This window comes from Gossypium arboreum, chromosome 7, assembly GCF_025698485.1.
Source record: "Gossypium arboreum isolate Shixiya-1 chromosome 7, ASM2569848v2, whole genome shotgun sequence".
Taxonomy (NCBI): Eukaryota; Viridiplantae; Streptophyta; class Magnoliopsida; order Malvales; family Malvaceae; genus Gossypium; species Gossypium arboreum.
Genome location: NC_069076.1, coordinates 77152971 through 77180327, shown reverse-complemented (window position 1 = coordinate 77180327; position 27357 = coordinate 77152971). Strand labels below are relative to the sequence as shown.

General features: G+C 30.3%; 1 protein-coding gene and 2 long non-coding RNA genes across 11 annotated transcripts; 1 reads left to right on the top strand and 2 right to left on the bottom strand.

Moving 5' to 3' along the window:
• Window positions 1–1017: 1017 nt before the first annotated feature.
• On the bottom strand, window positions 1018–2971 carry LOC128295301 (uncharacterized). 2 transcript variants are annotated; one of them, XR_008285660.1, is made up of 3 exons: window positions 2900–2971; window positions 1933–2104; window positions 1018–1231 (listed from the first exon to the last, which is right to left on the bottom strand). It is a non-coding gene; the product is annotated as an uncharacterized LOC128295301 (long non-coding RNA). The 2 variants fall into 2 exon arrangements; XR_008285661.1 differs by having other exon boundaries at window positions 1962–2104.
• Window positions 2972–20145: 17174 nt separating this feature from the next.
• On the top strand, window positions 20146–24240 carry LOC108457693 (pto-interacting protein 1-like). Of its 8 annotated transcripts, none has more exons than XM_017756768.2 (8): window positions 20146–20535; window positions 21542–21689; window positions 22052–22302; window positions 22396–22522; window positions 22729–23002; window positions 23300–23432; window positions 23529–23615; window positions 23826–24240. In XM_017756768.2, the coding sequence occupies exons 2-8, from the start codon at window positions 21605–21607 to the stop codon at window positions 23952–23954; spliced, it is 1086 nt and encodes a 361-aa protein (XP_017612257.1). In that variant the 5' UTR covers window positions 20146–20535; window positions 21542–21604; the 3' UTR covers window positions 23955–24240. The 8 variants fall into 8 exon arrangements, with proteins under 8 accessions (XP_017612257.1, XP_052886843.1, XP_017612258.1 ...); XM_017756769.2 differs by having other exon boundaries at window positions 20216–20535; window positions 21564–21689; XM_053030879.1 differs by having other exon boundaries at window positions 20216–20621.
• A 1148-nt stretch (window positions 24241–25388) lies between these two features.
• Window positions 25389–27112, bottom strand: LOC108459875 (uncharacterized). Its single transcript, XR_001867430.2, has 4 exons — window positions 27009–27112; window positions 26357–26443; window positions 26136–26203; window positions 25389–26039 (listed from the first exon to the last, which is right to left on the bottom strand). It is a non-coding gene; the product is annotated as an uncharacterized LOC108459875 (long non-coding RNA).
• Between the last annotated feature and the right edge of the window lie 245 nt (window positions 27113–27357).

Here is a 27357-nt window from a genome sequence, read left to right as displayed (position 1 = left end):
AGCCAAGCCACACGCCCGTGTGCTAGGCTGTGTAACACTTGAAATGCAGCCTTTAAAAACCTAAAGGGGACACATGACTATGTCACATAGCCATGTGTCGCACATGGCTTAGACACATGCCCGTGTCTTAGGCCATGTGGACAAGAAATTGGCCAAATTCAAGCATTTCTTTCACCCGATTCAAGTAAAGTTAAACAAGTCATTTGCACATATGACCAAAGTATCAAATCATGTTCAAACGTGAATAAAATGACCAATTTCCATTCAACTAATATGCCATAAAGGCACCTCAAACACAACAACCAAATATGTTTAAATATTTGCATAATCTAGCCATTCACTATACACAACTGCCTATTTTCATGTCAAGTCATATCACAATTAACCACATTCCAAACACATCTATATAGACCAATTTGTATCAATCAAAACATATCATCACTTAATTATTTCAACATCAACCATTTAAGCACCAAAATGCTAACATTTCATCAACCATAAAACCACATATATACATGTCAACATGAAAAATAGTTCATCAACCAAAATACCATATTTACAAGCCAAACATAATGGGTATTTCAACAAGCACAAAACACCTATACATTAAACATTCCTAAACATGTGCATATTTAACCATTTATCAACTATTTTGTTTCCGTGCCAAAACATATCACAATTGATACATATCAACCATACCATAATATATTCATACCATATCAAAATAATCTTACCATTTGGACTATTCCTCTCATGCATCATGATCACCTAAATAACATAAACCAACCATTTCCAAATAATACCAAATAATCGACATTTACAAACCATATTTACATCATGCATATCTAGTTCTAAACCATTCCAAAGTGAACTATATTTTGACCATGTTGAGATCAATTTCTCACATATCATTTTGTCCATTTAAAATTACATTAACATATACCAATTTTGGTTATTTCAAAACATGCATCAATTTGACCATACTAACCCCAACCAACAACACATCAATAGTACCTTAAGTACTTCAAATCCAAGGCAACATTTCATACCATAATCCTTAACCAAAATGACATATATATGCAAAACTCATTAATTAAACATTAAACATAGTCCACCTATACATGTCATTATAACCACTGCCAAAACATCAAAAATCTACCAATAAAAAAAAATCGATGGACAGTGTGATGTATCTCCAACTAGCTTCCAACCCGATCGAGCTTCCGATAATCTGTAAAGTAAAGGAAAAATAACTATGTAAGCAATGTATGCTTAATAAGCTCGTATAAAATTTAAGCATAAAATTCCACTTCAATAATAAACTTTATAGAATAAATATAAATATATGCCAATGCCATAAGATTCATAAATCGATATGCACAACAACTTGCAAATGAGTAAGTTCATTAATGTTACATATATCTATCATTCATAACATGATAGGATTTTAGGAGACTTAATAGATAATCAACAACCTTTCTATAAGATTATACACTTTTCAATTTACTCTTTTTTTCTTTTGTTCCCAATGCTTATCATAAGTCTAAACAATATTATCAATTTCTAACTTTGTGTATTTATCCATAATATAGGTATATTCATTCTTAGCATACGCAATTTGCTCACATATAAATACATCATTTATCACATTAAACTTTTTATAACATCATACTACATACCAATTACATACTTACCATTTCATTCTTTTTTCTTACCCATTTCATATGCATAGTATAAGCATAATCATAAATATCAATCATGTCCACAAGCTTGGCATAAGCCTAAGCACATCAACAACACATGCTAGTTCATGTAAACATGATTCATATGAATTTGACATGGATAACCATTATACCTGAGCATGATTCAATTGGATTTATCATCTATCTCAACATAACATATTTTTCAAATTTATTAAATAGATTACCTTACCGAGATTTTCCATTCGAAGAATGACTTACGGGTAAGAGTACATCATCAGATAGACCGAACACAACAAACAGAAGCTCATAAGAGCTGATCCAACTAAAATACGCCAAACAAAAGCTCATAAGAGCTAGTCCACCCAAAACATGCCAACAGAAGCTCATAAGAGTTGATCCACCTGAATCACGCCAAACAGAAAGTATAACGCGAGAGTTCACAACAAATGCTGAACCTCGGCTTAGTTGGGTAATATACAGATATCTCTCTCCAATACCATCTCCACTTCAAACCCCAGTAATACACCAAAACACGAATGTACTCTATCCCGCATTCAATTCAAACCGAGCATCAAATTCAATATTATAACTCAGATAATGATTCATTTTCAACAATGGAATATATATAATATCATGTAATACCAATCACCTATTTATATAATGTTAAATTTTAACCGTACTAACTTACCTGGCTAAATTGCATAAATGTCAAAGTATAGGGGCATTTTGGTAATTTTCCATCCTCCTCATTTATATAGTAAAACAATATATTTTATGCAATTTAGTCACCTTTGACATTTTTACAAAATTACCCTAAAGTTTTACTTTTATTAAATTTAGTCCCTGAGCCTAAAACATGCAAAATAACCATTTTTACCCAAAATTGAGCCTAGCCAAATATTCATGGAATCCAATACATCCCATTATTGCAACAATTTCACATCAAATCCTTATACTTTTACTATTTTAACAATTTAGTCTAATCAGAAAATTCATCAAAAATCACTTAATAAAATACTTTTAAATAACAAATAATATCTCAAATTCATCATTTAACATCTAAATTCACAAGGTTCATCAATGGCAAATTCAAAAGCTTTAGCAGTTTCAAAATCGAAGATACAGACTAACTGGACCTAGTTACAACGATCTCAAAAACATAAAAATTATTAAAAACGAGGCTAAAATGGACTTACATGCATACATGGAAGCTTGGCTGAAGCTTCAAATTCTAACAATGGCTTTCTTCTTTCTCAATTTCAGCAAAACATTCAAAAGAGAAAGGTGATTTATTTAGTTTACTTTATTACCTTATAATTCGTTTTTTTTAATTAATAAAACATATATATTTTCATAATAAGACAAAGCCAACCGCCCAGTCATATATATATTTTGGTATATTTACCATATTAGTTCATGAATTTAATTTTCTATAGCAATTAAGCATCTTTAGTTAGTAAAATTAAATTTGTACACTTTTTACAATTTAGTCCTTTTTCGCTTAATTAACTATCGAAACGTTAAAATTTTTCAACAAAATTTTAATACCACCTTAAAGACACTTTATAAATATTTATAAAAATATTTACAGCTTGGTTTATAGAAACGAGGTCTCGATAGCTTATTTTCTAAAACCATTTGACTTTAGAGTCTTACCACTTGAACTTGATTAATCATTCAAATAGCATAAATTACTATATCAAAAACCTTTTTAAAACCATATTCGACCCGTAAATATTAAGTAATAATATTTATGAACTTACTCGTCTAATTTGGTGGCCCCGAAAGTACTGTTTCCGACACCACTGAAAAACGGGCTGTTACAGTTGTCATTACTGAATTTTACTACATGACTTATTTGATATAGGAAGATATAGCAGGGGATCTGTTGTACTAGCATAGTTATATTGGGAGATGTGCTTAGCCACACAACTGTATTATCAAGGATCGGACAGATTCAAAAATAGCACCAACATCAGAATCCATAATTTGCTCGTCATAGTAGAAAAATGTTAAGAGCTATTTTCCATAATACAGTTTCGAAATAACTCTTCAATAACAACGAGCTATTTTCTGTCCAATATTTTTTTTATTTCATTGAGTGTCACAGAATTTGTAAATATTATGCCTACATGATGGTCAGATTAAAAATAACACCAACATCGAAATCCATAATTTTCCCCTCATAGTAGATGAATGTTGCAAGCTAGTTGTTCATCTCTAATATAACTGCAATTTAAATTAATATAGTCGTTACAAACCCTAAACCTTAATATATTTCAAGTTTGATTGAATTAACAAATGGGGTTTTTATAATACAATATAATTAAAAATGAAACATGATATTAAAAATCCAATACAATCTTTTTATCATATTATAGAAACACCAACTTCATACAATAACAGAGTCAGATTTTTTGATACAAGATAATACATTTCAAACATAAATCTTAATTCTCTAAACCCTAATTATACAAACCCATAATCCTATGCATCACCATCCTTCTTTGGTTTAACCTCTTTATAAAGCTTAGAAATGGAGTCAATAAAATCATTTGGAAACCCACCTATATTTAAATTCCTTATCCATGGAAAATAAAGGGGATTTGGATTTCTCCTACGAATATGATTTCCCGTAATCAGCTGAGAAGTTCTTTGTGTCTTTTGCAATGCCTTCACAATTCTTGGATTAAGATCTCATACCATTTGGTTATATTTTTCTTGTTGGATGATACCATTAACCACAGTCTATCCAACCTAAGACTAGTATAACACCACCAAATTAACTCTTGCATAATGAGGTTCATAACTGTTATGTTTGCAACAATGTAATCGTTGTTTAGGTCATCCTATAATTTCTTTTTTTTTTTTTACCAAAATGTCAACAACCTCTCGTTCTTGTTCAGTTCCTATCATTTTCACAGTTTGGATAATCTTGGCCATTTTCCTGTACACAAAACATTTATAAAACATTATTTATTACAATATATACCCTAAACCTAAACCATTTAACCATTTCAAACTAATCATATTTCATAAATTCTAAACCCTACTATCTCATGTCACAAACAAATTCACATAATGTCATTTTTTATTTGTAAATCATAAAACCATAATATAATTACATTATAAAGTTTTTTTACCTCTTTTGTAACACCCCTCACCCGTATTCAACACCAGAATAGGGCTACAGAGCATTACCGACTTATTACACAAATAAACATACATTTCTCATACATTTTTCCATTTCAAATGTAAATCATTCATGGTCATTCATATCGTCCCTAATATGAGCCTACGAGGCCCAAAACATGCTTTAGGAGTGGTTCGGGACTAAACCGATAACTCAGAAAACTTTTAGAAAACTTAGAAAATTTTACAAAATACAGGGGACACACGGCCGTGTGTCTCACACGGCCAAAGACACACTTGTGTCACAGGCCGTGTGGACATTTGAAATGGGATCACATGGCCGTGTCTCAGCTCGTGTCTGACCCCATGTTACTCTCTGACTTGGGTCACATGGCCAACACACACGTCTGTGTGATCAGCCTGTGTGCCCTTCGAAATGGCCTCACACTCTCGTGTGCCAGGCTGTGTGCTAGGCCGTGCCAAACCTGTAGGGTATACTGACTTATACCACGCGGCCAAGTCACATGCCCATGTGTTGGGCCGTGTGGAGCATACTCACTTGATTTCTAATTAAACACCAGGGGACACACGGCTTGTAACGCCCTAATTTTCGGGAATTCTGTGAATGTTGGCATAGGTTTAATTATGTTAGTGGGCCTCTAGAAGGCCCAAGCTTAAGATAGAACCCGGCGTTTTTAGTTAATTTTTGTTCCATAAGAAAAAGGGGGTGAAATTATGAAATAGAACCTATGTGAAAATGTTTGAAAATGCTATAGGCTAAATTGAAGTGGCCAAATAAATAGGAGTGCAAAATAGGAGGATTTGCAGGACAAACCTCCCATTTTACATGAAGTGGCCAGCCATCATGTTGTTGTAGACAAAATGTGCACTTGATATCCATAATTTATGGTACAAATTGATACAAATTGATAATGGGTTAGGTAAATGTTTCATGATAATGGGTTAGGTAAATGTTTCATGATAATGGGTTAGGTAAATGTTCCATGATAATGGGTTAGGTAAATGTTCCATGATGGGAATTTCATGTCTTTTGTATTAAAGAATTAAATGGATAAAATATGAAATTTTATTAAAAAAAAAGGGTGAAAAGAACAAAGTTTTGTCCATCTTTGTTCATCATAGCCTAAAGTTAGAGAAGAGAAAGGAGAGGAGAAAGCTCTTGAATGTTCGGTCACTTGGGGAAGAAAATTGAAGGTAAGTTCATGGTAGTTTGCTTCTATTTTGAGGTTCATGAGTTCTTCTTGATTCTACCTTAACTCTTGAAGCATATTTTGGTTTTTAGTTGTGTTGTGAGCATTTAGTCATGAATTAAAATGAAGGAAATGGTTGTTGTTTCATGTTCTTTTGATGAAAAATGGAAGATAGGTGAAGTTGAGCCAAACAAATGAGCATGCATGTGCCTTAGATGCTAAAGGGAAAAATCGGCTAACATGTTGTGCTTTAAAATGATGAAATGGAGATTATACTTAAGTAAAATCATAGATATGTGATGTTTGATTGGTGATATACATGTTTAAATAACATGCATGCAAGGTATGTGTGAAATAGTGATTTGGTAATAAATCTGCTTGGGACAGCAGCAGTAACGTGACTTTGGAAAATCACCATAAATTGTGGGAGATGAATTAGAAGCTGAATAAATTATGTAATTAAAGCTTATTGAGTCTAGTTTCAAATGAAATAAACAAGAACATATTTTGAATTCTGTACAATGAGAAATTTGATTTGTAATGAAGAGTGGTCAGATTAGTCAAACAGTGAAACATGGGAAACTTTGAGAAAAATCTGGTATTGATTGGATAAACCAAAAATTCTGAAAATTTTATGGATATAAGATATATGAGTCTATTTTCATGGAAAATTAACGGCACTTGATTTGGAGTTTCGTAGCTCCAGTTATAAATGATTTAGTGACTGTTGCTCAGGAAGACAGCTTGCAGTGAAATTATGATTATGTGGTAAACACTGACAAAAATTTGCTAATGAGTTGCTTATTGATTTCTTATAAGCTTACTCTGATCTGTAGGTGTGGTTGGCCGAATATTGTAAGGGGTTAATACGTAGTTTGTATTTGAATAGTTAGATTAACGTGTTAGTAATCCAATTGTAAGCGGTTCGTGTGTGGATCTCGTCAGCATATCGTCGCAAACAGGTGTGTAACTGACACCCTCTCATAGACTAGATTGGCAAAAGCCGAAAAGCCGAAATGCCGAAAAGTCGGTATTTTGGGAATTTTGAAAAGAATGCTCGTAAGATAGTTGGGTTTGTATATTTGGTAATCTAAAGTAATAAACGCAAGACGCTGCGATTTCATACATTTTGATAATTTAGGCTTAATGGGCCAAAGATCGGGTTCATGGGCCAACGGGCCCAATTCTGTAAGTATGCACGGTAAGTGTTCTGATAGTACGTAAATAGTTAGGATATGCATGAAAACCCTAAAAGCAGCTAAATTACTATAATACCCCTATGTATGGAAAATTACTGTTATACCCTTAGGTACAAAATTACCGTTATACCCCTAGGGTTAATTTTGACTGAAAAGCATGACGATCTGATTCTGTATGATGTATGCCATGATTATATATCTGTTGCATGGGGACATGGGTTATATTGTGGAGGAAGCGTCCTGGTGGCTATGTCGCAATTATCTGATCTGGTGGCTTTGCCACATATATCTGTCCCGGTGGCTATGCCACAATTATCTGATCTGGTGGCTCTACCACATATATCTGTTCTAGTGGCTCTGCCACAATATCTGTATCTGGTGACTTTGTCACAGTATCTGGCAGCCTCGCTACGATTTCTGTGGTGTGTAGCGGTTGGGTGGGTCGAGTAGTCTCCCCACATGGTGTAAGGTGATGCAGGGGTGTTATGGATGAATCTGGGTTGGGTTTCGCATAAACATGTAATATTTGTTCGTTCATTATGGGCCTATGGGCTTTATTTCAATTCATTCAGGCTAAGGCCAACTTATTCTATTTCGTGGTTTGAGTGATATAGGCTATGGTTGGGTTAATTTACACTCGAGTTTCCCCAAACTCACCCTTTTATTTTCATCCACGCGGTAATCCCCAACCATAGTGGGCTTGGAGTCTGTGAGGGAATTTGAGTGGCCACCGCTTCGAAAGTTTGATTTTCTTCCGTGAACTGGACATCCTTTTATTTACGTTTGAAGTTTTGGGTTTTAAATGTAATAAGGCCGCTTAATTATTTTTTATGGTTTTAATATGTATTACTAAGATAGGTATTACTTATTTTAACTATTGAAATTGGATAGCTTTAGGCGCGTTTTCAAAAACAACAATTGATTTCAAAATAACACGACAACAAGCAAAGCTTTACAATGAAAGTATTTTCCAAAATTAATCACTTTTCCTAAAATGACATAATCAAATCGGTTTCCTAGAAATATCCATGACGTTAAGGTGTGGCAATGGCGGTATGCATGTCTAGGATTGGATCCGAAGGGAGCTTGGTACTTAAGCAGTCCAATTTTTCCAATTTCCTACCTGGTGCACAGCTTCCAATCACTTTAACCTATAATGAAATTATCTTTTAAAACACTAAGTAAGTTTTTTTCTGGATCAACAATATAAAATGTTTTGAACGCTTCGATGTGGCATGTCGGATCCGGTCATAACGTCTGGGTCGGGTTTGGGGTGTTACACGGCTGTGTCACCTAACCATGTGTCACGCACGGCTGAGACACACCCCCGTGTCTCTGCCCTTGTGGACAAAAATAGGCTATTTGCCAAGCCATCTTTCTCACCCAAATTTGCACACACCTACACCAAACCAATTGGCATATAACATGGTATAAATAGGCATTCAAACCAACCTTAAACAAGTCTAATTCATACCATTTCCATACCAAAAAAAACAAGGTACAGAAGTACCATATTAGGCTATTCAATTTTATACCAAACTCACATTTTCAATTCACTTAACTAGTTAACTTCATATATATACTTTCTTACTTCTAATCACATGCACAACAATTCATCAAAATTCAACCATATGGTACTCCAAATACCAATTCACAACAAGCATATAAAATGGCAATTATCAATCACACAACAAAAAGCCATTTGCACAAATATATACATCACCAAATATACCAAAATAAGCCAACTCTCATGGCTATACGCAAAACCAAACACTTAACATTTACAAGCCAAAATCAAATGGCTAAATTCATTACCAAACCGTAAACCAAAATGACCATAATTCCTATACATGCCATATAACCAAAACATAAGCTCAAAAGTACCAAAATAGAAGATCGATAGTGTGATGCAATCTCTAACGACTCCCAATCCGAGTTAGCTTTGAAATTCACTATAAAACAATGGAAATGTAAACAAAGTAAGCTATAAAGCTTTGTAAGCTCGTATAGTTAATAAGTAAAATTCACCATTTAATCACCATTCAAATAATATAACATAGTATACTTCAAAATCATGTAATTATAAGATTAACATATATTCAATCACATAATTAATCAAGATCTCATAACTTTCATAGTTTCAATGCTCATATAGTTTTCGTACATACTTGTACTGATACATATCTATTTCTCACCATTTCATATCTTTGATATACCCGTTGAATCATTCGGAGTACTATCAGATACTTGGGAATCTCGCACCCTAAGTGCCAATACATAGTCGAAGCTATCTCAATCTCATATCACATATAATACTCACTCTAGAGCTATCAACGGGTCTGCTTACACAAGCTGAAGGTCATGACGAAGCTACACGGTGCTGCTCACACAAGCTGAGAAGAATCCATAACACATGCCAAATAACTCAACCACCGGTAGGACGTACGAACCAGCACCCAAATCACATAACCCCTAATGACATGTCATTTGTATCCTAATCTATTCCTAAGGTTCAACCGGGATTTTTCATTACCGAATTGTCGTCGAACATGTCCGTAAGGTCGTATTCACAATTAATTCAATAATAAAGCATTTGAAAACACAATTATATTAATGCTTATTAACATACGAACTTACCTCGACCGCTAAAACGAAAAAATGAGTCGATTAGTCCAACACTTTGTTTTTCCCCCGATCTAAATCCGAATTTCACTTTTCTTGATCTATATGTAATCAAAATTAACTTATTTAATTATCATTTTATTCAATTTAGCCCAAACTGCATGTTATGGAAACTTTACACTTTTGCCCCTAATATTTCAACATTTTTACAATTTCATTCTTAGCTTATAAAAAGACAAATTCATGCAATTTGGTCCCTACCCACGCTAGCCGAATTTCTATTATTACCATATCAGCCCATATTTTTCATTTATTTCACAATTTAACCATAAAATTTCTACATTTCTCAATTAAATCCCTAAATGACAATTTTATCAAAAATCACTTGACAAATGTTATTTATCTAACAACAAGCATACATTTTCTATCATCAAACATCAAAATATAACTATATTCATCAATGGAAAGACCCTAAACCTTTAATATTTTTGCAAAATAGTCCCTGGGCTAGCTAGACTAAGCTGCAACGATCTCAAAAACATAGAAATCATTAAAAGCCGAATCAAAAATGACTTACATGCACAAGAAAACTTCGTCGAACCTTCAAGCATCATCCATGGAGTTTCTGTGTCGCATGATCAACAAAAAACTCGAAATCCTCTAATTTTGGTTAGGAAGAAGATGGACAAAGAAATTTTGGTTTTATTTTACTTAATTTTAATTTATAACTAATTTACATATTTAACCTTAATTAAATAACCTTCCAAGCCATTAAAAGATGTCCATCTTTGTCCATTAGCTATATAAATGGGCTAATTACTACTTAAGGACCCTTACTTTAATATTCCATAGCTATTAAATACCTTTAGCTAATAGAACACAAGTTTTACACTTTACGCGATTTAGTCCTTTTTATAAAATTAAGCATTAGAACGATAAAATTTCTTAACAAAATTTTCACACAATCATTCAATCACGCTATAGACCTCAAAATAATAATAAAATAATTATTTTAACTTTAGATTTGTAGTCCTGAAACCACTATTCTAATTTAACTAAAAAAGTCATTACATCTTTTTCTCGAACTTGACTCTTCTAATTTCAATCTTGAAAGAAAAATTACTACCACCAATTAATACAATGATAACTCACTAATTATGTATAACATTTATAAATTTTTCATATTATTTAGGTATATTAATTTTTTTCTATATTATTTAGGAAAAGGCCAAAATAACATTTATGATTTTCCATTCTTTTTATTTTAATAATTCCATTTTGCTGAAAAAATATATCATTTACAATTTCCTATATTTTCTATGTAAATTAGTTTTTACTTAAAAATTTAAAATTTAAAATTTAAATCTATGTATAATAATAATTATTATTATGCTTTATGAAATAATTAATAACTAGTTTTGGGCGCTTGAAATATTAATCCTCCCTAAACAAAACTATCTTCTAACAATTTTGATATCTAAATAAATAGATTTTTTTCAACATTGTTAACTCCTCTTTTTTTTTTACTTCTTTTTAACTTTTTTTTCCCACAACTATCAATTTTTTTTCCACTTTGAAGCAAATTCTTTTAAAAAAAAAAGGGGGGGTTTAAACACCCTTGTGTGTGGTAAGTTTAGAATTCTCAACCTTTAATCATGTCGGACAATAGGATTTAATTATGTTGGACAATAAGGAGTAGAGATTCTCTATTACCTAGAGAGCTCAAATTGGCATGATGGCTGCTTGATTTAAGTTTCTTAGGCAGCAGAGAATCTCTATTACACTTGCACCGACATGACAAGCCATTTAAAATCCAAATTGGTATGTCGACTACCAATTTAGAATTCTAAGATGTCCTGTCTATTTCTAACACACTAGATACATCAGTTTGAACCTCAAATCGTCAACCACTATATCGATTTGAGACATTCATGCATCTCTAATATTATTTTGATAAAAAAATTCATATTATTTCAATAAATAATCTATTTTTTTGTATTGCTCCGAAAAAACGTAGAAGGCATGTGGTAGTTATCCCAATTTAGGGTAAACTCCTTGACATTTACAAAATTGGCATGCGGTAGTTAGGCTTCATCGCTTTCTAAAAAGAAAGCAGTCGGATATGGTTTATGACTGTGCATCTGCACTCAATAATGTCCTGGAGCGAACCGAGTAGGAAGCAAAACATATCAAACCTACCAGACCAATTAAGAAGCCAGCTTGCATTAACTTTGACTTCCACAAACAAGGTGAAAGAGATTTGTGGGAGGTCAAGGAGTCCGCAGGTGGTCTTGTGGCTGAGTCTTAGAGCTGCAGGCCAAGTCTTGTCAGCCTCAGGATCGGACATGTGCAACGTAAGTGGGCCAACAGGATGACCCAAACATTAGTATTACCACTTCTTCAAGCACTTTTAATCGCGTTTAAACCAGCAAATTACTTCAAGTTTATTTGCATTATGTGTGTAATTGACATCAACAAATCAAGCGCTTCTGTTTATCATACACTATAATGTTTCAGACAAATAATCTACACTAAATTTTAAATAATTTTTATGGTGCACATAAAAAGTATACGAAAACAAATCTGGACTATCATATTGTCAGAGGTACAATATTAAAAATATAATTTTTCTTTTTGTTCTAGCGAAGACAACAATTTTCATGTGAAGATGTTGTCATAGATCAGGTATAATTGCAATCATTTGGTTAATTAATTTGAATATTGCTTTTTCGCTAGCAGCAATGATTGTCTCATAATAAATGATATTTTATTACCCGAAGAAGCAGTAAAGCTGCTAGAAGTAAAAAGCGCCCTTTTTCCTTCCAAATTAATCAATCAATAAAAAATTAGAGAATTTAAGCCCATGCAATGAAAAGGGCCACATCGACAGTCTTTGCAGCGTTGCTGAGATTGTTTTGACTAATCGATCATATACTAATTATATATTATTTAGTGTGAGTTTGAATGGATGGTAGGTTATGATATAATATGTTTAGTTAATTTTTTTGTTTATATTATAATACTTAATTTTATTATAATCGTTATTTTTATATTAATCATAAATAAACATATTGTCTATTTGAATTTGTCCTTAATTGCAGCTTTGAGTTCTTTAACTCTAATAATTTCTCCTTTGACTATTACTATTGGTCAATGCAAATTGCAAGCCCCTATAGAGACAAATCTAGGGGCTAGCAGGGCCAGCCCTTTGAAATAGAAAATTATTATTTCGGTCTTTTAGAAAATTTTAAAATTTTAAATTAGTAAAGATAAAATTGTCTTTAGCCCTCTTAAAATTATAAAAATTTAATTTAATCATTTAAAATTATAAAAATATAAATCATAAAAATTAAAATTTTATTCAGTCTAAAAATTGTTCTGCCTTCACGCTGGCCATGTGTAGCTATAGATTAGTAATTAAGTATGTGTATATAATATTATATAATAAGACATGTAATTAGTTTTCACTTGCTTTTAAAGAAATATATATTTATATGAATCTTTTAGATAGTGATTGTTATATTGTTTTCATGTGAATATGATAATCTAATCACAGAAGTCATTTTATTAAATGATTAATACTCGTTAATCATTAGAAAATCAAAGATAATTGTATTTGTTGAACAGTGCCAAAATTTTTATGTTATTATTGAATTGTGAATTGAAGCTTAACCCACCCTCTTATCCTATTTATTTTAAAAAGAAAATGTTTGAAATTGTTAAAATTAAATTTGTAATAATTAATTTTAGTGTTGTTCATATATAATTCTAGTCTTATTTAGATATAACAACTTGTAAAGTGATACCCATATTTTATTAACTTTATGGTAAAGTATAAGAGAATTATTAAATTAACAAGTATATTTATTATCAACTAATTTCGAATGTTACGTTACGTTACAAACGATTTGTTTAATGTTAGTTTTATTTACATTGCAAAGTAATACTATTTAAATTTATAATAATTAAAATATATTAATTATTTTTATAATTGGAATATTACCATAATAAAATAATTTCTAATTATAATCAAAGTATTTGTACAATATTAAAAATAGGATAAATTAATTAAAATAGTCATTTTATTTACCTCAAGTTACATTTTAGTCACAGAGCTATTACTTGTCGTCAACGGTATAACGATAAGCTGGCATGACATGTTAAATCATCATTTCAAACAAAAATTTTAGGTTAAATTATACTATTAGTCTCTATATTTTTCTGTTTTGAGCAATTTAATTCTTTTGATGTTCTTCTAGGTTTCTTTTATATATATATATATATATATATATATATATATATATATATATATTTCATTCTCTTCTGTTTCTCCCTCTGTTTTTTTCCCTTCTCCATCTCTTTTAACGTAGTTTTTCTATGTTTTCCATTTCTTAGAACTTTTTTATTTTTATGAAAAAGAAAAGGCTAAAGCCAAAACCAAAATAAAACTTGTTTCGCATATTCTCACCTCACAATTATAAACCCTCATCATTCATCACCGTTTTAACGAACCAATTTGGATCTTTCAATGACCTAGTCCACAAGCTCACCTCACTCGAAGACTTCGCCAGTTGTGACTTATGGCAATCCACCCTCAACAAACTTTCTCAAGCTCATTCCCTTAACCTCCTAACCAACCCCCACGACCACCTTATTTATCTTACCTACAACAATCTCACTCTCTCGAAACTATGTTGTTTCACGAGTTATTCAAACGAGCTCTACACTCTCAATGACTAAAACGACCACCATAGATCAATTTTATCGTTTGCTTAATTTTATTCGTTAAAAAATAAAAGAAAAGGAAAGGAATAATCTACACGTTTCTATAAAAGTTTGGAAACAGGAAAAAATTGTTTTGAATATAAAGAATTTAATTTATGTTTAGATTTGATTAAGGATAGGGTTTTTTTATATTGGTTAGTTAGATCCAATTTTAATTTTAAAATTAGTTTATATTCAAATCGAGATTTGATTAATAATGATTGATATTCGATTTTTTAGTAAAATTCAATTTAGGAATCATGCGAAAGAAACAAGAACTTGGTTTGTTTGGTAGGCAAAGATTATGTTTTTGTAGTGAAGAATAAGAGAAGAGAGAAAAATAAAGGGGAAGAAGAAAATGAAAATAAAGAAATAAAAAGAAAAAATTAAATTGTTCAAAAAAATAAAAGTATAGGGATTAGTTTTAACAAATGGAAAACATAGAAAAACTACATTAAAAGAAATGGGCAATGGAGGAGAACAAAAAGAGAAGGATAAGAGAATGGAAAATAAAGAAAAAATAGGAAAGTTCAAAGAACGTAAAAGAAAAAAATTTAAATTGCTTAAAATAAAAAAAATATAGGGACTAATTGTATAATTTAACCTAAAATTTTAGTTTAAAATGATGATTTAACGTGTCACGTCAGCTTACTATTACACCGTTAACAATAATTAACATTTAGTGACTAAAATGTTACAACACGATAACGTAAGTGACTAAAACGTAACATTTCAAATATAAGTAACTAAAATGTAACCTGAAACAAATAAAAGTAACTATTTTAATAATTTACCCTTAAAAATATGAACGTTTCTAAATTAATATTATCTGCTCTTACTTTTTTAGTAGTCAATAAATCGTAGAAGATAGTTAGCAGAAACTATACAATATAAAAATGAAATTGTTGTATATACAATTTATTTATTAGATTATATAAAAAATTATATGCAGTAAAAAGTTACTTATCATATTAATATTTTATATTTGATATTTAATATTAAGTTAATATTTTGTCATTTAACTTTTCATTAATCTACAAGTAATAGATGAGTCTGACAAATCTTAGAGATAATTGAAAAATTACACATAAACTTTAGTTAATGTGTAATGTTATATATGAAATTTGATTTTATGTAATTTTATACATAAATTTTAATTTAACTTAAATTTTACAAACTATTAACACAATTATTAATATTATGTCACTTTACATTTATATATCACATACATAAATAATTATATTTTTAATTCCTTAAATGTATATAACTGAATTAAAATAAAAAGTTCATGTATATATTTAAATCACAATCAAAATTTTTGTATATAATAACACCAAATTAATGTTCAAGTATCAAATTGCATATTGGATAAAGTGTAATTTTGAGATTTCTAAATTTTATGATCAAATAAATTCATTTAACCGTACTTTTGAATAAAATAGAATTTTTATTTAAAAATATGATAAATTTATAAATGATAAAATATATTTAAAATGATAAAATTTGTTATATAATAAATAATGAAATATATTTTCATTAAGTCAAATGTTTTTTAAACTCGTGATTGATTACAAATTTAATTAAAAAACACATGTTAAAATCATAAGAAAAGAAAACAATATCCATGACATATACAATATTAAAAATTATATTTAGTTTTGAACTAGATAAATTGGTTTGAAAAATATAATAATTATAAGAGAATAAATTATTAATTCATATATTAAATTTACCTTCATTTTGTGATAAAATCTCCCATTCTTAAAGATAAAAAAAAAAAAAAAGAAAAAAAAGAAGAAGCAAAAATGGAAATGACTTAATAAGTAAAATTGTGCAGTATTTCCAAACCACCATTATTTTTTGATTGATTGCCCCATACCTAATACCACTTTTAATTTTTCTTTAACAAAAAGATGAGTGTCTTTTAGCATAACAAAAGTATGGGTATCACAACAATGAATTTGGCATTCAATACAGGTGGATGGTTGATTCACGTGAAAGAAAAGATTAAGAAGGGGATAACCGGTGATGCGACTGTCGCATACACACCAGATGCTAGCGAAATTTAAAAGCTTAACTTCCTTTTGCTTTTTTAAATATTTTTTTATTTTTCATTTTAAAAATTGAAAATATGATAGAAATAATAATTTTCTATTTTCTATATTTTCATTTTAATGTTTTATTTCAAATAATGAGATTTATGTTTGGTTTAAATTCTATATTTTATATAAAAATAAAAATAAAAACACCATTATTGTAATATCTAATATTGTTTAAAAAATGATTTTTAGTCTTTTCCTAATTAAGTTATCAAATGAGTATAACTCAATAAATAATATAAATATAAAAAAAAAATCGTTTACTTCACTTTATTGAAATTTATTAGTATGTTATAAATTTCATTAATTGTTAAAAGTATATTCTATTAACGTAAATGATAAATTTTATCTAACTAAATAATATTTTGTATTTTATATAATATATTGTTTGTAGAATTAACAAAATTAAAATTTCACTAATTTTTTATCATAAAATTAAACTAATTTTTAAGAAGTAATTAAACTAATTTTTACTTGTGTAATTTAGGTATATTTTAAATTTTATAATAATACATTTTGCTATAAGTTTTATTCAACATTTTTATTGAACCAAATATGAAAAATATATTAATTTAATAATTAAATAAAACAAATATTAGAGAAATAATCAATTTTAAACGCAATTGAAAAAAAATAATTAAAAGTTTTAATAAAACAAATAAAATTAAATAAAAATGTTGCATAATGTTTCTTCACAAATGTAATAATTTTTTTTTTTACTTTTAGTTTCAGAGAAATAGTTAAAATTGAAATTTATAAATATGAGGTAAATATATAATATATGTGGAAACTATATGAGGTAAATATATAATATATATGGAAACTACCTATTTAGAGTGTAGAGGTGTATTTAAAAATAACATATAATAATTAATTAAACATGTTATTTAAAATTAATTAATAATAATATATCGATATGTATGATATTAAAATGAAAAACATAAATTCAATTGTGAGTAAAATATAATTTAAACATGTAAATACATGATATACAGTTGATGGAAATAATAAAGTATGCATAATAAAATTAAAATGTATAAATAAGAGTAGAATAAAATTTTAGTTAAGTGGTAAAATTAATGTTTTATTAATACAAATAGTATGAGCTTAAATCTTACCACATATAAATTTTTTATTTTTAAAAAGATTAAAGTACCCTTAAATAAATTTTTTATTTTTTAAAAAGACTAAAGTACCCTAAAATTTCAGCCACTCAGATCATTTTATCCCCAATTGTTTAATATAAATAAGGTCCTTAATTTTGTTCAAAAAAAATAAGTTCCTTAATTTTTTTTAAAAATATGTTTTTCTTTTACATTCCCAATTTTTCATCACCAATTCCAAATCCATAGATTTCTCTTCTTTGATTTGTTTTAATAAATTTGGCTACTACTATTGTTTTATTTTTTTCTCTTTCAAGTTTCAATCTTGTTTAATTTGTAAACTTGTTGAAAAATATTCTCTTTCAAACACAAAATATACTGTCGTTTTTTGTTTGCAAAGAGATTGATTCCTTTTTCTAAAACACCACCCTAGTTCTCCCCTTCCCCTAATTCTTCCTTGTTCTTCAACTCTTCTTCTTTAAGCTCAGTTCCTATATCCATATTTCCTTCAAAACTCATTTCTTATTTTCAGTAAAGTTTTAATCTTTATTCCCTTTATTCCCCAAACAAAATTTTTGGGTTTCTTTTACTTTATTTCTTTAAATATTTGTTGTTGGAGAAGAAATGAGTTTAAGAAATTGAATATGAAGCTCTTACAAAAATAAGTTGGAGAGAATCCAAAATTTCAATTACAAATCTCTCAGGAATTTTCTTTTTATTTAAAGCCAAAATAAAAATCGATGGAATAAATGGGTTTTTTTTTTCAAAGCAAGAGAAATCAAGAAATAGTGTTTTAAAAAAAAAGGAATGCTTCTTTTGGGCTAATCTGAATTTGTAAAAGTTTGTTTGGATGAAGGTCGTGTTTGAGGTTGTTATTTATTAGTTCATCCTATTCTTCTTTTTAACTTTTTTTGAATTTCTAAGTTAAAATTTCGGGAAGAAGATGACATTTGGATTTTTAGGGTACTTCAACTATTTAATTGTTGTTTTCTTTTTATTTTGGTTAGTAATTAGTATCGAGAAGATTATATTTTAATTTTTTAAAGTGACATGGAACACTTATGACATAGTAAATTGTAATATGTGATATTTAATGATTGGTCCACGTGTAAAAAAAATATTTTGTCATATTTTTGTTAGAATTTTTAATGGAAATGACTAAAATGAATAAACTATTCAATGGAGGTGCCTAAATTATAATTTTTTTATTTTGAGTACTTAAAATGATAATTTTTATAATTGAGTGATTATTTGTGCAGTTTATCTTAAAAAATCTATAAATACTGGTATTAATACAATGCTATAATAAATGTATATTTTTAAAAAATGATTTTTCTAAAGATATAATGATTTATTTGGCTTCAACTTTATTAAAAAAAAATCTTTTAGTTTTTCACTTAATTTTTTCGTCTCTTTTAATCATTAAACTTGTATTGTTTGTCAAATAGCATCAAATGATAAAAAAGTTAATGGCTGTTAACTTTGTTGATGTGGCAATCTACGATATGCCACAATAACATTTAATTTTTTAAAAATAAAAATACTTTTATAATTTTATACTCTTTTAATAATTTTTATACTTTTGAATCTTTTAAAATTTCTTAAAAATAATTAATTTGGATTTGACGAAAAATAAAATCACCTGTTGTTTATAAAGTTGAAAGGCGAATTAAATTATACCTTTTCTAAACAAATTGCGTATGGAATCCAAAATGATTTAGGAGAGATGTTCCGAGTGAACTTTACATTACACCATTTAGAATTAGTACAAAATAATAATTAAAATTTTTATTTTTAAAATATTTTTCTTTGTTAGTCGGATACCAAATTAAGTTTTTTTTCTTAAGAAATAAAACGAATTAACAATTTTAAATGTGTACGTTTTAACTTGAAAATGTGACATGCATAAAACATAAGATTTCTACGGTACCAAATATATTCAATATTTAAATATGGTTAAAAATAAAAATAAAACAAATATATTAAGAGATAAAATTTAATATTAATTCATATTAGAATCATACATTTGACTACTGCCAAATGCCAATAATCACCGAAAGGAGAAAGCATAGCTTTTTATCATTTCAAAAGCGATGATTTCGTCAACAAAATTAGTTTAATTTCTTAGGACTTGATTGAATTAACGTTTTAATTTTTATAAATATGTAACGGTCCATTTAATTAAAACAATTAAATTATTCCTAAAATAGTGAGAGACCAAGTTGAAGCTCACGTGAGCTGACCTGGCATTGGAAGATAGCTTCAAAAACTTTTTATTTTCTCTAGCAACTTCTCTTTTTTTTTTTTAATTCAATCCAATAAAAAAATGACACGTAACCCAACTCGGTGGGCTTTGAACACCTCCCACTTCAATTTACAGCTCGGTTCAAAATTCAACCCTGGTGGAATTGGAAATCAAGTCTGGCTAGCTCAGTGTAGAAAGAGCAAGAAAAAGGAAAACAAAAATCAAAAGTAATAATAGTAATAACGTAAAAAAAAAAAGCTTGAAAAATAATTTCAAATACAATCCAAGGCAACTACCGATAAAGTCAAGACTGATTTTTCCCTTTTATTGTACGCACTCTCGATTCTCTTAACCTAACCACCTTTCGCCGGCTTCACCGTCTCAGATCTTCAGCTCAACTAATAGGCAGAGTCTCTTTTTGAACTGATTGCTTCACTTCATCGTCCCCAAATTTCAGGTGGTATTTCCATTATACGGATGTGTATATATATTATTTTCGTTTGGATGCTTTTGATTGACATGCAAACGGGTCAATGTAATTAGGTGATTTTCGGCACTCACGAAACTGTTTGATTTTTTAAAACTGTGATAAAAAAAAATGGTTGTTGAATGCTGTGTTTGACTGGCCTTTTATGCGTAACCTTAAAAGCTATACATTTGGTGAGTGGTTGATCTGTTTGATAGAGTGATTTAACTTGGATATCTGTGCTTCGTTTGACTGGGGGGAGTTTATTGAATAGAATTTCTCATAATATATCGATTTTAAGTAGTAGGGGAACTTTTAGGTATTTAAAGCGGGTGAAATTGTAGATTTGGGTATTTTCGTTTTATGAAAAGTTGTTGTGGCTAAAAGCCTTACCAAACTTTGTTTCCAATGATTTCAAGTTGATTGTGAGCAATACTGCCCTGTGGTTTCTTTTGATGTTTGCGTATGCCAGGCTGCATTTTGTTAACCCAATGAAAGTTTAACACAACACACCTCTCATTTCATAGGATATTATGTGTGAGAATGAAATGCCGCAATTTCATGAATTTATGGAATTGATCTCATATGCATACCTGGAATAGTTTTTTTTTTTTTTTTTTAATTTCCTTTCATTTCTTTCTGCTTTTATGCAAAAGAAATGGGAATCTGCTTTATAGCATGTTATTTGATTCAAGGAAAAATGTTATATAACAAGATATGTTATCTGGTTTGCAAGACTAAAGAAGTTCTCCACATGGATACAATGAAAAGACTTCCAGTTCTGTAATATCTGGTCTACAAACTAGCAGATTGTGAAAAAACTAAATGCATTTTACTTCTGCAGTTTTTTCCTGGAAATTGCTTTCATCTATCTAACCCAATATTTGTGCTCTGCGTATTTGCATTTTGTTTGTTTGCAGTTTCTATACAAGCAATCCTTTTTTTCTTTGGTTTAACAAAAAATCTGTTTTTCTTTTTTGATATTTGTACTCAACAGATATTCTTCCTTGAATTCCTAGATTTGGATCTTGCAAATTAGAGATAATTCGCAAGAGGAACTATGAGTTGCTTTGGCTGTTGTGAAGAGGATGACATCCACAGAGCCGCTGATAATGGAGGTCAATACGTTGTTAAACATGCAGCAGGTAATCCTGTGGTTGAAATTCACATCAAGGCTGATAATATTTGACTTTTGTATTTCTGCATCATCAATATAGTGAACTAGTTGAATGAATCATGATAACTAAGATGGTATAAGCTCCTTTGATGCTTATGCCCATAGTTAGTCGGAGTTTAGTTTTAAATTGTTTATTAGTTTCATTATGCTTTTAGATTTGTATTTGCAGGATATATATATATATATGTTATTAATTTTCCTGCCTAATTTATTTTTCTACTTGTTACATGTTTATTCATATCGTTTTCTTTTGCATTTTATGGTTCCCTATGCTTTGTTTTGGCTGTACTAAATCTACTGCTGTAATCTGGGTTGATTTTGACCAATTAGGAAACGATGGAGGTTACCAGACTTCTGAAACTGCATCAAAGAGTGCTCAAACTGTGAAGGTTCAGCCTATTGAAGTCCCTGTTATTCCAGCTGAAGAATTGAAAGAAATCACAGATAACTACGGTACAAATTCTTTAATTGGAGAAGGTTCCTATGGAAGAGTTTATTATGGGGTCCTTAAAAGTGGGCAGCATGCAGCAATCAAAAAGTTAGATGCCAGCAAGCAACCTGATGATGAGTTTTTGTCCCAGGTTCAATTCTCAGCTATAATTTATTGCATTACTCTGCATCTTGATATTAGTTTTAGAGTTTCAGATTTATATCCATTGATGCATGGTTTTCAGGTTTCTATGGTATCAAGGTTGAAACATGAAAACTTTGTTCAATTGCTTGGTTACTGTGTTGATGGCAGCTCCCGTATACTTGCCTATGAGTTTGCATCAAATGGATCACTGCATGATATTCTCCATGGTATGTCTGATGGTAGCTTGATTTGTTGCGCCAGTTGCACAATGTTGAAAACCATTGTGTGCATTAATGCTTGAAGCATGGATCTATTTGTAATGCTATTATAGAATTTAATTGAAGTTTCTTGTTCTTTTGGAAAGAAAGTATCTGGTTGCTATTTTTGCATGTGATGCTGTTAATATTGCAACATTGTCATTCCTTTAATGCAGGGAGAAAAGGTGTTAAGGGAGCTCAGCCTGGCCCTGTTCTGACATGGGCCCAGAGAGTAAAAATTGCTGTTGGAGCTGCGAGAGGGCTTGAATACTTGCACGAGAAGGCTGATCCTCACATCATTCATCGTGACATTAAGTCCAGCAACGTGCTAATATTTGACGATGATGTGGCAAAGATTGCTGACTTTGATTTATCAAATCAGGCTCCTGATATGGCAGCTCGTCTTCATTCCACTCGTGTACTTGGAACCTTTGGTTATCATGCTCCTGAGTAAGTAATGTGGATTATTTTCATACTATCATCTATTATATTTACTTTTTCAAATCTCTTTTGGTTTTTGATAACACGCGGCTTAAGACAAACTTAGCTGGTGGACATCATATAACATGATATTTCACAAAGCAATCATGAATTGCTCTTTGGATCTAAAGTAGCATAATTTCTCATTTGATTAGTAAAATATTTCATGGAACAAGCCTAAGTTTAATATCCCAACTCTCCTTTCTATGTAGCTTGATTTCAGATTGAATGCCTTGAACATGACTGTTCTGTACTTGTGGTTGGCAGATATGCAATGACAGGTCAATTAAATGCCAAGAGCGATGTATACAGCTTTGGTGTCGTGCTGCTTGAGCTTCTAACTGGGAGAAAACCTGTTGATCATACTTTACCCCGTGGGCAGCAAAGTCTTGTGACATGGGTACTTTTTCTGCTAATCATTTTCTAACATCCAGCCCATGTTTCATTTTCAAACTTTTTAGACATGATGACTAATAGGAGTTTTCAATTGTGTTAGGCTACACCAAGGCTTAGTGAAGACAAGGTCAGGCAGTGTGTTGATCAAAGACTAGGGGGAGATTATCCTTCCAAGGCTGTCGCTAAGGTATAATTATGTTTGGTTGCACCTGGTATTATCATTTTATTAGCATATTTTCTCTGTAACATTTCTTCTCTAAATTTTCAGGTATGCTTATTTATGGATTAAAATACATTTTAATATGGTATTCTTGTTTCCTAGAAAAGAAGAGTTTGCACCCACTGAATGTTAAATGTTATCTGTTCCTAAAACATTTTATTTTATTTTTTATTGCAGATGGCTGCTGTTGCTGCATTGTGCGTGCAATATGAAGCTGATTTTCGGCCAAATATGAGCATCGTTGTCAAAGCTCTACAGCCGCTGCTAAATGCTCGGCCCGGACCTGTTGAAACACCAAGCACATAATTTTATACGTCATACGCACAGACACTCTCTCACCCTTTGTATCTCTATAGCCTGTGCGTGCAGTAGTGTTCACACGCAGCATCCAAAATATACAATGAGGGGACAATTAGAAGGTGGTGATAATTTGTTGAAAATTCCAAATGCATCCATTATACACTGTATTCGATTTGTTCATAATGTGAGTTATTCGTTGTTTTTTTCCCTTGCATATATGTTCATGGTATTCCAACTTGAATCCTTTTTGTAAATTTTTTCTTAACCTTTATTCATTTCATGATTGGTGTTATTTTTCCTTCTCTACAAATGGTTTATGCTAAAATAAAATATGCCATATGGGCTATGGAAATATCTTGATCAGTTGGGTTGTTGAAAAACTTTGTGCATTTGTCAGTGCATGAGGAAAGGAATGGGAAATAGTTAAAACGCGTATAGTTGGTGTTTTGGTTATGCGATGAATGATGAGGTTAACTTTACAGATGGAAAGGGTGGATATTGACAAACTCAAATGCCTCAAAATAATAGTGGGATTCGTTTGCTTTCGGCCTGCTTGATAGCACCAGTTGGACGATATCATCATACCATATTAAATTATAAAAGGTATTCAAATATCACGTAAAAATAAAACAAAAGGATATATAAAAGAATACCTCTAAGGGTTTCTCTAAATGATGTCACACCTTTTTCTTTTTATCTTTCTAAGAGAAATGGTAAAGTTTTAATTTTGTTCCTTCTACTATATCCATTTTAAAAATATTTTTAATTTTATAATGATATTAGTTGGTCCAAATATTTAACATCCTTAATTATTCCATTTAAAATGATTATGTAAATTTCTCTTAAAAATAATAATAATCTATTTCGCATATAGACACTTCTTTTACAGCCACCTTTGGAGATCCAATTTTTTATTACTTTTTGTCTCTGTTGGATCTAATACCTTAAATGTAGTATATTTAGTTTGTATACTTGTATTTTTTGAATAAATTAGTTTAGTAAAATATTCATTGATTACGGCTCTGTTTGTTTGCCAGTAAAATATTTTTCGGAAAATGATTTCTGGAAAATGATTTACTTTTCTAGAAAAATCATTTTCCAGAAATAATTTATTTTTCTGGTGTTTGGATAAAACTGTGTAAAATATTTTCTGCTGTTTGGCAGATTTCCTGAAAATATTTTCCAAAAAAGCTATTTTAAGAAATTTAATCCTTTCATTGTTTAATTGAGTTTATTATATATATATATTAATAAATTTATCTATGTTTCTTACTTTTAGCTAAAAAAGCTTTTGTCTAAGATTCACGACTCACTAGATAATCAAACACAAAACACAGGAAGTCATCATCAAATCCTTCTACCTCTATCGACATCACTTCTTTGTAAAGATGTGAAAACTAAAAATTCAAAGGAAAAAGAAAAACAGAAGAAAAACCAGAATTATACACACAATTGAATGAATTGCATTATGAAAATTAAAGTTTCAAACAATGGAACATGCAGAAGCATGAAACAACCAAGTACCAACACCAATACATATGAATATTAGAAAAAGATAATTCAGATTCAAAAGATCTCAAAGTATGGTTGTAATACAATTTAACAGCCTCCTCTTTCCACTGTCAACACCTCATTTGCTTGATTCAAAATGTTAGCCCTCAAAGTTCCTATTTTTTCCAGCCATGAAATCTGATGTAATCCACCTGCTACATGTTTACACAATCCTTGTATCTGTTTTATCAACCAATCTTGAAAGATCTTTTTAATTCAACCATTTTCGTAAGGGCAGCCCCCACTTTCTAGCATGAAATAAGCAACAAAAAAAAGCTTTTTTCAGGAAACAGAGATGAACCCAGATTTTTTCTTTTCTTGATTCTGCCGAATCTGGCCTATTCCGTGTCTGATGGGTATTCGAAGATGCTCGATATGAGCCAAGTAAGTACCGAGTCTTTTTTAAGTTATCTCAGATGTCAAGAAACTGCTACAGCATCTTTCCCAACATGTGTATAATGTATGGTATCTGAAACTTTGGATGGAAGCCAATAGCGGAATACTGATCTCCCGATAATGTTATCGATGGGAAGCGGGCCCCTGTGGAAGAAGATAATTCAAAACATGACATTATAATCCTTCCCAACGCATTGCTGAAACTAAATGGTTATTAGTGGTAAGAAATGTTAGGATTACCAATCATGGGAATCGAAACTTCTGTTATGATTATCTCCCAACACGAAAACGTAACCTTCTGGCACAACCTTCAAAAGCCAGCCACACACAAGAGACCATAAAACACTGTTTAACCAACGGCATCAACTCGAGGACTGTGTAACAAAACCATGACAAAGAACAAGAGAAACATGTGGATATGAATAATTTGTGCAATATACAATTATAAGTGAGAAACTAACCAATGGTTCCATTTCGTAACCCAAAGGCTCTAGAACAAAATCTTCATCTTGTTCAATACCATTTATCAACAGTTTCCCATCACGAGCCTATTAGAAAATCATTAACAATCATGCATTTTGCAGATATGGGATAAAGGGAAAAAAGTGAAATAAATGAATAGGGACAAAGAGATCTTATATGTTAAAGAGAATGAATTTCAAAGAAAAATGCAAAAGAACCTCATTTGCAATTCAATCTTCTAACATCATGTTCTTAAAATTGACATTTTAACTTTTCATAGCAGTAGTTAACAGCAATTCTAAAAGATTAAAATTTCCAAACCATAAATTTTCAAAGCAACATTTTCCAAATGCACTAGAATTTTATTTTCAAAGTAACATTTTCCAATGGCTCCTAGGTACCAAACCAAACCCCTAGAATTTTATTTTTATCATTTTTTTATCAACAACGAAAAGAACAAAGATTAGATATTTTTGAAACGATCGGTTTCAATTTCAAGATTGTTTTCGGTATTTCTTTTTTCTAAAAATTTGAGTTTGGGAATCCCTAAATCATTCAGGTTTCTTCCCTAGCTAAAGAAAAAGAAATGGTAGGCATAAAATCTGTGGAGAAGTAAGGAAAAAGAAGAAAAAAAAGAGCTTTAGTTCATACCTTAATCCAAGACCCAGCGAAGAGGAATGGTATAATCCTGTGAAAGAGAGAAACAGAGGAAATGAAACAGCAGCCTGATATGCGACGGACTAGAAAATGAAGAATAGAAGAAATAAAAGAAATGAATAAAGGAAGAAGGAGAGACTTTTACCTTTCACACCGAGACAAAGGGCTGATCTTTGAATAGGAAAAAGAGTGGATCCGCAGGATCCCAAATGAATTGGCTTATTCGAAAAAAGCCTTATTCTTTGGAAGATCTATCTCGTGCTTGGTACTGCATGGTGGAATCGGGTAACTTTTTTCTTAGATATGGAACCATTCATATATGTGGGGATAACATATAGATTTA